At 37.7% G+C, this 12,449-nt stretch overlaps 1 protein-coding gene across 3 annotated transcripts in view; it reads right to left on the reverse strand.

The window, feature by feature from the left end:
- The window catches only part of rgs7a (regulator of G protein signaling 7a), a 121,992-nt gene extending 110,122 nt beyond the window's left edge, over window positions 1-11,870 (reverse strand). Inside the window, exons 1-2 of one of the 3 annotated variants that reach the window (XM_088351217.1) lie at window positions 11,591-11,870; window positions 9,452-9,572 (exon numbers count right to left, since the gene is read on the reverse strand). In XM_088351217.1, the coding sequence (XP_088207343.1) occupies window positions 9,452-9,529 (78 nt within the window). In that variant the 5' untranslated portion in view covers window positions 9,530-9,572; window positions 11,591-11,870. Of the gene's footprint in view, window positions 1-9,451; window positions 9,573-11,317; window positions 11,426-11,590 lie in introns of those variants that run through there. The other 2 variants (XM_088351219.1, XM_088351218.1) reach the window with 2 other exon arrangements.
- Window positions 11,871-12,449: the final 579 nt, after the last annotated feature.

The following is a 12,449-nucleotide window of genomic DNA, read 5'->3' on the forward strand; positions in this document are numbered from 1 at the left end:
GCAGGTAAACTTACGCTTTAATGATCAACTCGGAAAAAACAGTTAGATGTCCCCCAGCGAAACAGTATGCAAAATTCTAAATACTACAAGCTGAAATGAGCGCTATGCATTCGCTGATTACTACAGTCGCTGTTTTTTAATGGGACCGATGTTTGTACTGCTTCTCGTTGTCATTTGGTGACGTCACAGCTCTAGGGGATATGAGGTCAAACTGTCTACTTTGAGAATTAATTTCTCGAGATCCGTTGCGCGTGGAATATTTTGGAACATCTCTGCATTATTGTTGAAAAAAAGGGTCTTTTATAATCCTTTTAAATCCTACGATTTTCATCTTTTTTGGAGTAAATTTCCCACATTCCTGAAACTGTCTTTATTGATAAAAAAATTGTCTTTGTGATCAATCGTAATCAGTGACAGGCAGTCAGTGGAGGCAGATCATCTGTGTTTATGGAAATATGAAATTTAAAATAAATTGAATACGATTTCTAAGAAATGTAAAGTATATAATGAATATTTTGTATTTATATAATTAATAATAAAAATTGTCTGTCATTCTAATTTTGGTATATGAGAAGCCGAAGCAACTTAGTAATTGCATGATACTGTCCAAAATATGTAGGGCGTTGTCCCAACCACAGTTTACAGTCATAGTTTTATACCAACAACCCTGTTTTGGCTATACTTCTTGTGGCTAGAGCATATAAATTGCTGATCAATCAAATGGTGAATAAGATGTACATTCGACTGAGCCTCATCAGACACGCACCTCACCAGACACCATTGATCATAATAAACTGTTTTATTAATTCTACTTATTTTAACTCATATTTATGAAAACTCCACCAAAACACTCTCAGGAAAAATAAGTGCAAGTAAAAACATTACTTTGCTAAGATTATAATGATAAAAACAATGCATAAAAACAAAATTACCCAATTTAGAAAAAGAAAAAAAATACATATTGAAGGTGGTTCTTAGAAACACACAACTTTTTTATAGGGTTGTTTCAAACAAATGCAACTTGGTGGTATTCTTGTGGCAGGTTAAAAAAACTAGTAGATTCTGTTATGTATTTTAAACAAAAACAAAAGCAAAAGACAAATAAAACAGATTGCAGATAGTTCAAAGTGATACAACATATTTCAAAGTATTGGATTGGTACATTTTTTGCTCAAACTGGAATTATTTTTGACCCAAATCTTTTGAGAATGTGTGCAAATACAATCTATGAAATATGCAACATTACATTCTATTTCTTTTTCCTCACCTTATCCCTGTTTAGTCAGGGAGTCGCTAAGTGACCAAGCCCCCCATGCCCCCATTCCAACCCTTAATTACGAATGTCAAGCAAGGAGGCACCAGGTATCACTGATGTAAGTCTAAGGTATGACCAGGCCGACACACAAACTAGCAACCTCTCAGTCTCAGGCCGGGCGCCCTACCACACGGCAACCAAACAGGTCAAATATTTTACATTTTAACCTGGTATATATTTAAACAGCTTGTTTTTATAAATTTCTTTTAATGTGTCAGTCAGTTCTGAAATTCCCGCAATTTACATAATGTTCGCCCACACGCGGCTGTCTTCAGCCGTGGCTTGGCAGAGTGTCTGGCAAAGAACTGCCAACTTGAGCTATACTGGTTTAATACTGAAACCAAAAGTTGAGCAGAGCTGCAATGATTTTTGTTGGATGCAGAGATAGGAATGTACTAAATCAACACAAAATGTTGTAAGTAATGTTATTTAAGTAATGTTTGGAATGCGGCCTTCTTGGGTCTGGGCTCCTAAGGAAAAGTCTATGTTTCCTCAACTGCCAATTCCAGTTTACTGGAATGACAGAGGTGCAGACATGGGACCAAGTCACACATGTGCAAGTCTCAAGTAAGTCTCAAGTCTTCACCTTCAAGTCCCAAGTAAGTCCCAAGTATTTTTTTCTTGGGCAAGTCAAGTCACAAGTCAAGTCCCGAGTCTTAGATTGCCAAGTCCAAGTCAAGTCACAAGTCATAAAAACAGCGACTCGAGTCGACTCGAGTCCAAGTCACTAAGTCTCAAGTCCCCATGTCTGCAGAGGTGCATCTGAAACTGTAACAATCACAAATATTTACCTTCAAATTTGAATTACACTTGAGTAAGGATTCCATACTGACTTTCAAATCAAATACATGAAAAAAAACCAACTATTTATTTGTACTTTCTGATGCTCACCATATTACATTTCACACTGGCAGCACAATTTACATACAAAGCAACTGCACAATTGAAAAAAAAACATAAATTCATGAATGAATTAATGAATTAATGGTGGCAGTATGATATAAAATGGAGGCTCCTGGAAAGCAGATTAAAAATGGAGCTCGCTGAAAGTTAAAGGGGACAGGTGACAGTGCAAATTTAATTTTTCTTTCACTGTGTGTTTGAATCAACATCCGGGTTGTGAGACAAGACAGGTAAAAACACGTGCTGGATGAGCGGTTACGTTGAGGTTTTTATCACACTAAACCCGAATATTCTGGGCTTTTGAGTACAGAACTAGGCTGTGATGGTTTCTTTACAAAAAAAAAGATATATCAGAAATGTAAACCCATTTTGGGGAATTTTGACAGCGAATTTGTTTTTTTTTTTTCTTCAATCTTTAAATTTGATCAACACTCTCAATGTCAAAAATATATATAATATACTTAATCCTTTAACATTCCTGTAGATTTCACCTTAAGTCCCAATCCAAGTCATCGGGGGCGGCAGTAGCTCAGGAGGTAGAGCGATCGTTTTAGGATTAAGGGATCCCAGTTCGAATCCCGGCTTGTCCGTGCTACATGCCGAAGTGTCCTTGGGTAAGACACTGAACCCCCAATACCCCCAATGAGCAGGTTAGCGCCTTACATGGCTGCACAGATCATGGCCGCTATTGGGAAATGTGAAGCACAATGTAAAGCGCTTTGGGAAGTCATTGACTTGAAAAGCGCTATATAAATGCAGATCATTTCATTTCATTTCATCCATCCATTATCTGCACCGCTTATCCTCAGTAGGGTTGCGGGGGTGCTGGAGCCCATCCCAACCATCTTCGGGCAGTGGGCAGGGGACACCCTGAACTGGTTGCCAGCCAGGGCACACGAGGACAGACAATTAGCTCGCTCATTCACACCTTGGGACAATTTTGACCGGCCAATAGACCTGACATGCATGTCTTTGAAATGTGGGAGGAAACCCGAGTGCCCGGAGGAAACCCACGCAAGCACGGGGAGAACATGCAAACTCTGCACAGGAAAGCTGGTAGCCGGATTTGAACCCATGACCTCAGAACTGTGCCGGACACGCAGTAACCACTGCGCCCAATCCAAGTCATACCCAACGTAAATTGAATGTTGTTCTTGAACAGTTTGGAGAGTATGGATGGGTTTGGTCTCTTATGAAAGGTAAGATGTTTTGTCCCAAACTGAAATAACCACCAAAAGTGGTACTACCATTGATAGATCTGGGTTGGAAAATACAGAAATAGAAGGCTTTTATTCTCGCCTGAATTTCTTTTGACGATTTAATGCCTGCAGATGAGTGTAGCATGGGCGAAATAATAGCTTGAAGCCTTATTTTGTACCTTGTCAAAATTTGATCACAAGCTGAAAAACTTTCCAATAGTGGCCATTTGGAGATGACTACTTTGCTACGCTAAAACGTGTGCAACTTCGTATTTTACTTTGGCCAATCCTTAGCCACAGTGAAAGAGTTGTAATTGTTTGAATTTTTAGAAGTCAACTGATTATTGTGCACACTTGCACATAGTAATGGTGTGTAAAAATGAATCATGAATTGCCTTACACACATTATTTTCGGCTGTGATTTGGATACACCCCCAGAAAATGGGCTACAATTACGTTGGAAATTGAATTGGCTAACCATTTTTTCCATCATCATTTGATTTGGTTATTATGGGCTGATGATATTTGGACCTATTGGAGCAGATATCCGTCTTAGCAAACAAGCCCGTGGGCTGTGGACCGTGAAAAAAATGCTGTCTATTGGCCGGTAAATGTGTCAATCGAAAGGGGAGGGCTTACTACCATATACTTTTACAACTGTTTATTTACATAGGGGATTTTGGAGCAAAACGAAAAGTTTCAAGAATTAACGTCGCACGAAGCAAAAATGTTTTTAGGCGGATTTGTATTTATCTGTCAACATTATCATGTGTTTCTGAGCAAATATTTTCCACGGTTGGCCTCTATGGACTGCCCTTGATGTAACAAAGCCATTATTGCAGACGTGCAAATAATTTGATTTAGGCAATTCCATTCACGTGGATCATTATCGGGTTCCCACACAGCTTCCAAGATATTTATTTCAAACTATACTAATCACAGAAACATCAGTCTGTAACAAGATACCCTAAAACTATTTAACCGACGTTTTTCCCCATTTTACCCCTGGTGGTCATTGAATGAGTTGAATGTCCGCAAAAATAGCTTTGTTACACCCAAGACCATCCAGAGAATCCATCTGTGTGAATCCAAAACACACAGTAAAGCCAACAGATAACAAAAAATCCGCTTAAAAGCATGTCTGCTTTGTTCGACATTAATTTTTGTAATTAGTTCGTTTCGCTGCAAAACTCCCCTTTAAAAAGGCTTTTTTTCACGGTCCACAGCCCTCATTAGCCTATATGAAATGAAATGAAATGATCTGCATTTATATAGCGCTTTTCAAGTCAATGACTTCCCAAAGCGCTTTACATTGTGCTTCACATTTCCAAATAGCGGCCGTGATCTGTGCGGACAAGCCGGGATTCGAACTGGGATCCCTTAATCCTGAAACGATCGCTCTACCTCCTGAGCTACTGCCGCCGCCTATACGGGCCTGTTTGATAAAACGGATATCGGCTCCTGTAGCTCAGAATATGTTCAGCTAGTAGTAACAGATTTCAATGTTGACTGACCATTGGTTAGCTAATGAAATTCCCAACATAATTTTATGCCGTTTTGGGTGGGTGTATTCAAATCAGAAAAAAATGATTGTGCATGAATGGAACCTAGGATAAATTTTTACGCGCAATCATAATGCGCAAGTGTGCAGAATCAGTGATTTACTTCTGAAAAGTCAAGTCAAACATTTAAAACTCTTTCACAATGTCTAAAAATGTGTCTAAAGTAACTAAGCATTTGCAGAGGTTTTAGTGTTAAATTGGTAATCTCCAAATTGTGAATACCTACTTTTAAACATTTTTAAAATACAATGTTTAGTTTTTCTAATCGTGATCAAATTTTACAAGGTACCAGGTACCGGGCCTCAAGCTATTGTCTCACCCCTTTTCCAGCTAAGATGCCCATGCATCTGCAGGCATTTGATTTCAAAATAAATTCAGGAGTGAATAAAAACTTTCTATTTCTGTGTGTTCCAACTCCGATTACTAAATGATAGGAGCACTTGCAGGTGTGATTATTTTAGTTTTAGCTTTCAAAGGAGACCAAAACTGCCCATATTCAAGGGTTCAAGAACAGCATTCAATTATTTTGGGTACATCTTGGATTGGGGTTTTAGGCGAATTTTACAGAGACATAATGGGATTACCTTGGAAAAGGTGCACTGTGCATGATACATGTTGATTGCATAACCGTGATAGTTAACACTGCAGATAGTGCTTCACTCGCATGCGAGTGAATTTGACTTGAGTTCTTACATGTCAGCGACATGGAGACTAAAAAGGATCAGCTCTTTTGTTTGTTATCTTTTCGCAGGTAATAAAGTCTGTCTGGGCCACCAGGGAACAGAAGCCTTGCTTATTGGCAGGACAGAAACAATTGGTTTTGCTTTAAATGCATACAAAGATTGTGCGTGGTCACACTCTTGTACACTTTTTTGTCACCACGAAGGTATTCAAATTGAAATTCCACCTCAACTTTAAAACATACTAATTTTTTTGAATTGCTATTCACAAGCTTTTTTTGGAATTGAATTTTGATCCACTTTGATTGAAACCGATATAAATTGACTTAGATATATTTTCCCAAAATTTTTTATTTTTTGTTAAGGGAGCTCAAAAAGCAGCTCAAAGAAATCCAACATGATTTATGTGGATAAGACAATTTATTAAATTATTATTTGTTATTGAATATTACTTTAATCATATTTTATTATAATATATTATACATTCAAAATTACAATAAACAATTGTATACTCATGTCTATTTGAAAATTTAAAATGATCTTGACGTTTTTAATTAATACTCTGAAATTCCAGCAAAGATTAAATTTCACCAAAAGTACCATGATACAAAAAATCATATTTAGAAATTACATTTTCGCATAAATATAGTTAAAACAATAATAATAACATTAAAGAAGCGAAGACATTTTAGTTAGTTAGTTACTCATTCAGTTAGTTAATTAGTTGATTAGTCGTTTATTTATTGCAATTTTCATGTATTTACTGTGTAATTTTATTTTCCTACTTTCAACTTTATCAAGATGTAGAGAAATAATTTAATGGGATGAACTAGTTAAGTATTCATACATCCCCTTCATCAATTTGAGCAACGATAGTTGATTTTGTAGACCCACTGTATTGTCTCATTTATAATATTTTCGGACAAACTACGTTTAATTAACCAAAAACACAAAAGAATTAATGTTGAGTAATCGATTTTCATACCTGTCAACCTCCACGGCTCCATGCCCATACAAACTTTCGTATTTTCCCGTACAAAATACAAAATAATCGTACACCATATTTTATTTTTTTCGGAATGATGCATGATGGGAAATCCCCAGGCAGCAGACGTATGCGCACAGTAGCATCACACCGCCCGCTTCGTTTGCAACGAAAAAAAAACGATACCGAGATAGAGGCTTCCAGGGCGAACTCCTTTGACTTGATTGATTTGCCGTTTCGTGATAGTCTGTGTATACCGGATGGTACCCATCATTGACAAATTTGCGTTTTTCCGTACAGATTTCTTTGTACGTCGTACTCGTCTTAAAATGCATAAAAAACGTAATTTGTACGGCAAAACCGTACAGGTTGACAGGTATGGATTTTGTAGACCTGGCCATTTTAATATCACCATTAAAACTATATTCAACTGTATTCCTCTGCACACATACAGCAAACTCTGGGTGTAAATGATGTTTTTGCCTCTGCCTACATGTTGAAGGAGATTTTCCAAAACAAGAAATCAATAAACCTAATCAAACATCGCAGGTGGGTCCAACATGTAAAAGTCATATCAGACCTAAATGAGACAACTAATATTTTGAAACAGAGCTAAGTTAAGTTGTCATAACATTCCTTGCTCTTCCATTCTCCTTTTTACTATTCCCCAAATACACTCTGATAAAACCCTCAGATGCCGATAGTCCTTTCTCTCAAGTGAATGAAGATAAACGTGCTTTCCGACAACTACGGCAACCGTGTCGGATACAAACCATAGGCGCACCTGCGGTACACCTGCGCACACATGTGCTTGACAAACCTTTGCGATTACTGTACAATGAGCTGACATTGCAGTACAGTACAACCTAAAAATAACCAAAGGAAATGGATAGGAATGGGGAGAAACAGCAAACCACATGAAAAGAGAAAAAAAATCTACAGCGAGTGACGAATATGAATCCGACGCATCAATATTGGATGCTGCAGTTTGAATAATGTATCACAAGAGATAAGGTGAAGATGCATTATACATGTATATATTGGGAGTTGAAAAAAATGAATATCATTTTCAAACATTGTTTCCAAACCTTGACTATAATACTGCAAATATTTCACAAAATTATTTTGGAACAAAAGTAAATTCAGTGGTATGAACCACGGGGGAAATCCTTTGCTGCCCTACAAAATAATGGTTGTCGTAAACTAAAAATTATTTGACTGATTTCAACAAATTATTACATAATTAATTATTAATGAGATCTCTGTTTGATTGAAAAAAGCAGGGTTAGCACAATTTGGGTTGATTGAATTGTTTTATTTGTATTTTTTGGCATCTCAAAACAAATTAAAAATTGTACGCAAGAATTATTTTCGAAGAATGTTAATGAGAAAGCAAATTTTAAAAAATCTAAACGGGAGAGTGTGTCATGTAACACGGAGTTTACACAATATGCATGCACAGCAATGACTAAATATTTTACCTATTTTATATTTATAGAAATTTAGGGACACCCTTCATTCGACTAAATGAATGCTATTAGGACATCTGCATTCATATTTTATATATGGTTTAAAATAGAGAATGTATAAAAGGACCTTTAATGAATTATTGTGAAAAGCTGTTAGACTATCAAGGGGATGGGACCAAGATAAGCTCTGGCTTTTTCCTGTCACAACTTTTTTCTGTTTTTATTGTAATCTCGCATTTTGATGAACGGAGGAAAAAGACAATGTGAATCAAACAATCACTTGACTAAGCCCTGTACATGTTGATAGTGTCATTTGGAGATATTTCAACCACAAAGTTAAGATGGTTTAGAGAAGTTAAGCAATTATACATAATACAATCGCAATTATGTCATCAATGTCAAATTACTATAGACAATACATATCATTTTAACTCATATTTATGAAAACTTCAACAAAACACTCTCAGGAGAAATAAGTGCAAGTAAAAACATTACTTTGCTAAGATTATAACGATAAAAACAATGCATAAAAACAAGTATGGCTGCCCTTTTATGCATTTTTTTCTCAAGCATGCATTGAGCTAAAGAGTAGAAGAAGAACTTGGTGTTTGAACATTATTATTATGACTCTTTTTTCCACAGCTAAGTATTAAGTCACCACGATAAATAAAGCTTTACATGTATCACACCCAGAACTTGATGCTAGCAATCTGTTATCAAGTTGATAGGGTATTACATTGACTAAAATCACTTTTACTCCCAAAGTTTCTAAAACAACACATCTTGAATTTCACAGAGACAGTATGTATTATTTGAACACTAGAAGTTGTTATATTGTGTATTGCAACTGAAAACAAGTGCTAAAGAGCACAAGTAAAAATACAAACTAAGCAGACCCAAACTGATCAGACTGCACTTTTTTTTTCTCTCTTTTTTTGCTCTGCCTTTGAGTTTTTTTTTGATTATTTAGATACGCATAGCAGCAAGATGGTAGACAATTCTGTCAGCTCCCTCCATGTGGGGTTTATGTTACGTAAAAATAAATGCAAATGTCCCAACCTAATAGTTTTCTTAAAAATGCATGTTTATATGAATGTTAATGTATTTTTGCTAAATATCTAAATAATTTTGTTAGTTCTTAATTAATTAAATTATTTATCATGTGAAGGTGTTGAATAATGCCTTTTAATACACATCATGGAATTATTTTCGCATGTGTTATGAAGCAACATAAACTTTCCTAAACAACATTCAACACTCATTCAATACAATTTTATCATGAAAGATAATAGTTATCATATCTAGGTGAACACAAATAGAAAATGTCACTATGCTTACCTTTCTGTAAACAATCATGTTGGGGGACTCGTCCGCCACCCCATTGGTCCCCTGCCCGCCGCTGTTGGTCTGCGCCATGGTCCGTTACCAGGCGGTCTTCCGTAGCAAATGTCAGGTGCTCCTGCAGTGGACCAATCGGATATCAGAGTCAGCCAGGGGGGAAAGAAAAGCCTGAAGGCCATCTTGCCCTCAGCTGGCTACATGCCATCGTCTTTAAACATGTTTGACATTTACACCTGGGACAAAGGTGCTTGTCTATTGGTTGCAGTTACTTGCATCACAAAATTGACGAAAATATTTTTGACTAACTGCTCCCACATCATTAAATGGGTAACCTAATGTTGTTAGCGTGCTCCTATTGCATTGTATTTTGGACAGGTGTGCACAGTCAATAACAGACTGGATTAAATAGATCAATTGATATAAATGCAATAAAAGATGAGCAAAAACCCCATGTTCACTGGTAGTTGCTAATGATACACAAGCAAATTGTGTATTAGATACATTTCTACAAAACAAATAACTGATTTTGATGTTTTAAATATATCAAATTTAGTTCTTTTTCTACTTGTTTTTGATTAGTTTTGATGGAGGGATCATGATGGGTTCCCCGTTAGCATATCTACCTCATGGTTCAGACATCCAGGGTTCTATTCCAGCTACCGGCTTCCATGTTTATCATCTGCCGTGCCTAAGTGTATTCTCTCTGGGCACTCTGGGATCCTTTTACAACCTAAAAACATGCATGGCAGGTCTATTGGCGAGAGAAAAAGGGCCTAGAAATGAGTGTGCAAATGGCCGTGTGTTTTTGCATGCACTACGATTGGCTGATTGGAGTCCCCTGCCCACTGCCGGAAGTCAGCTGGGATGAGCTCCAGCAACCCTGTTTTTTATCTCAGGATGTAAAAATTAGCATTAGCAAACAGGTTTGGTTCTGTGATTGTGTGGTGAAGTGTCATGGATTAAGTGATTTATCTGTATTGTTCATGTTTTGTTGTTCTCAACTTCAACTTGCACCAGGGGATTCAAGTTGCCTCATTCAAACCAGCAACAGAACCGCTGCCAGCAAGTTTTCCATGACACAAATACAAAAATATCACTTGGGTAAAGCAGCGTGAGTTCCCATGCCTTTAAGCATAGACCCTTAAAAAAACAATCAATCTATGAAACAAAACAACAAAGCCAATATCAAAGTATGTAACTGATTTTTTGAAAGGCCCTAAAAAACCCTAAAATGTGAATAAGTTTAAAACTCACTTTGGATTATCAGCCTTTCAAAATGCCATGCAGTAAATTGTCCTTAACATCCGCTCCCAATTTAGACAAAATTCTGCTTCAAGGTACCATGCCTCAAGATAATTTTATTTAATTCTATTGATGGATCATAGTGGAACTATAATGGAACATGATTTTTAAAAATAATGTTCAAGACCAGTTATACTACTCGGACACATTTGGAAGCCTAACTACCCCAAGGATTGGTCACCGCTCGCCAGTCACCAAGTTGGTGACAAACGTTATCATTGAATGGAACAGAAACCTAAGGCCTGCATAAAAGTCAGACAAATGTACCACAGTAAGCCATGCACACTCCATAGTCAGTTTCATTTAGGAATTTTGTACCCGGTTTTTCAGGAGGCACCCAAAAAACATCTGAGCAAATGACCGGATAAACCTATTGGAGCAAATGCAGTTGAAACGGCACACACTCCCTCGAGGAGGTTCTCCACAATGCAGCTTAGACACAGCAGCCACTCGGGGCTCGTGCAGGCAATCGTAGCGTGTGCATCTTTCCGCTCCGTCGTCATTGCTGTTATTTATCCCGAGTGCATCACATTCGTACACGAATAGGAAACAATTACATACCCTCACACCAACAACCCATCTCAACCGTTCCCTCCTTACTTTATGTCACATGCATGCTTTTAAAAAAGGCAGCAACTGACACAAGCGTGCGAGCTGCTCGTGCATGAGGTCGCCTTGTGTGTCTTGGGCAGCACCTTGGACAGCGACCAGCAACGCCCCTTGTACGTGCGTAAACACACAAAAAACACGCGCACCCAAAAAAAAAAAAAAATACGCAACACAACAAGCACGCAAAGGCCAGTGTGTGTTGCAAGTGTAGGTTGCAATATTCACCTGAAAAATCACGCAGACAGTCCGCCCCAAGGTTGGTGGGACGCGTGGAACAGGATGGACCTCAGCTGGCCTTGAGCGTTGTCAAGCGGCGCGCTCAAGAACGCAAAGCGGGATCATCAGTGCAGATTCGGCGGACAACTCGTTCAAGATCTCCTTTTTTCTCTTTCGAATCTTTAGATTTTTCTCCCTCTCTTCTCCGATGACACTCGCTGTGCTTCTTTCCCCACGCTATGCTGCTAAGCAAGCTCGTGCGCGCTCTCGCGGCGCCGCGGTCGCGCATCGATCCATGACCAATCACGTGTGTGGAATAAATTGGAGCCTGTTTAGAGCAAGAATAGAATGAATTGACCTACATCACATTCATAAAAGGTGCTTTCCAAAATACATACATGGAATTATATATAGAGCTTTAACTACAACTAAACGCTGATTTACATTTGAGTTTAATTTAGCTAACTCTGTATCCAAGGTGAGAAGATTTAAGTTTTGGCAAAACTTTACAAATAACAAACATCAAAAGCCGTTCCCAGAAATATATTGTGTTATATTCCAAACTGCACCCTGTTTTTTGGAACGTTTAGTGCGCGAATGCACAGGATTTACTGACCCACATTACTTTCATAGAAAGCGCTAATTCCCAGATAACAATAGATTAAGAAAGTATAAGGGTTTATTTAGAGTTGGAAAAACTCAGAATTAGATACAGGACTTTGCAACTTCCCAAAGATAGAGGAGCTGGCTTTGCCAAATCAACAGGAATATGTTTATGCGGCACAAAGTAGACTTTTAATTGATTAGTGTAAAGATGGTTAAGTTGCAAAATATAAAGTATAGAACAAGGGACGACGGACAAGGAGGT

Source organism: Urocampus carinirostris, chromosome 13 (genome assembly GCF_059441175.1).
Source record: "Urocampus carinirostris isolate Australia breed hairy pipefish chromosome 13, RoL_Ucar_1.0, whole genome shotgun sequence".
NCBI classification, from domain to species: Eukaryota; Metazoa; Chordata; class Actinopteri; order Syngnathiformes; family Syngnathidae; genus Urocampus; species Urocampus carinirostris.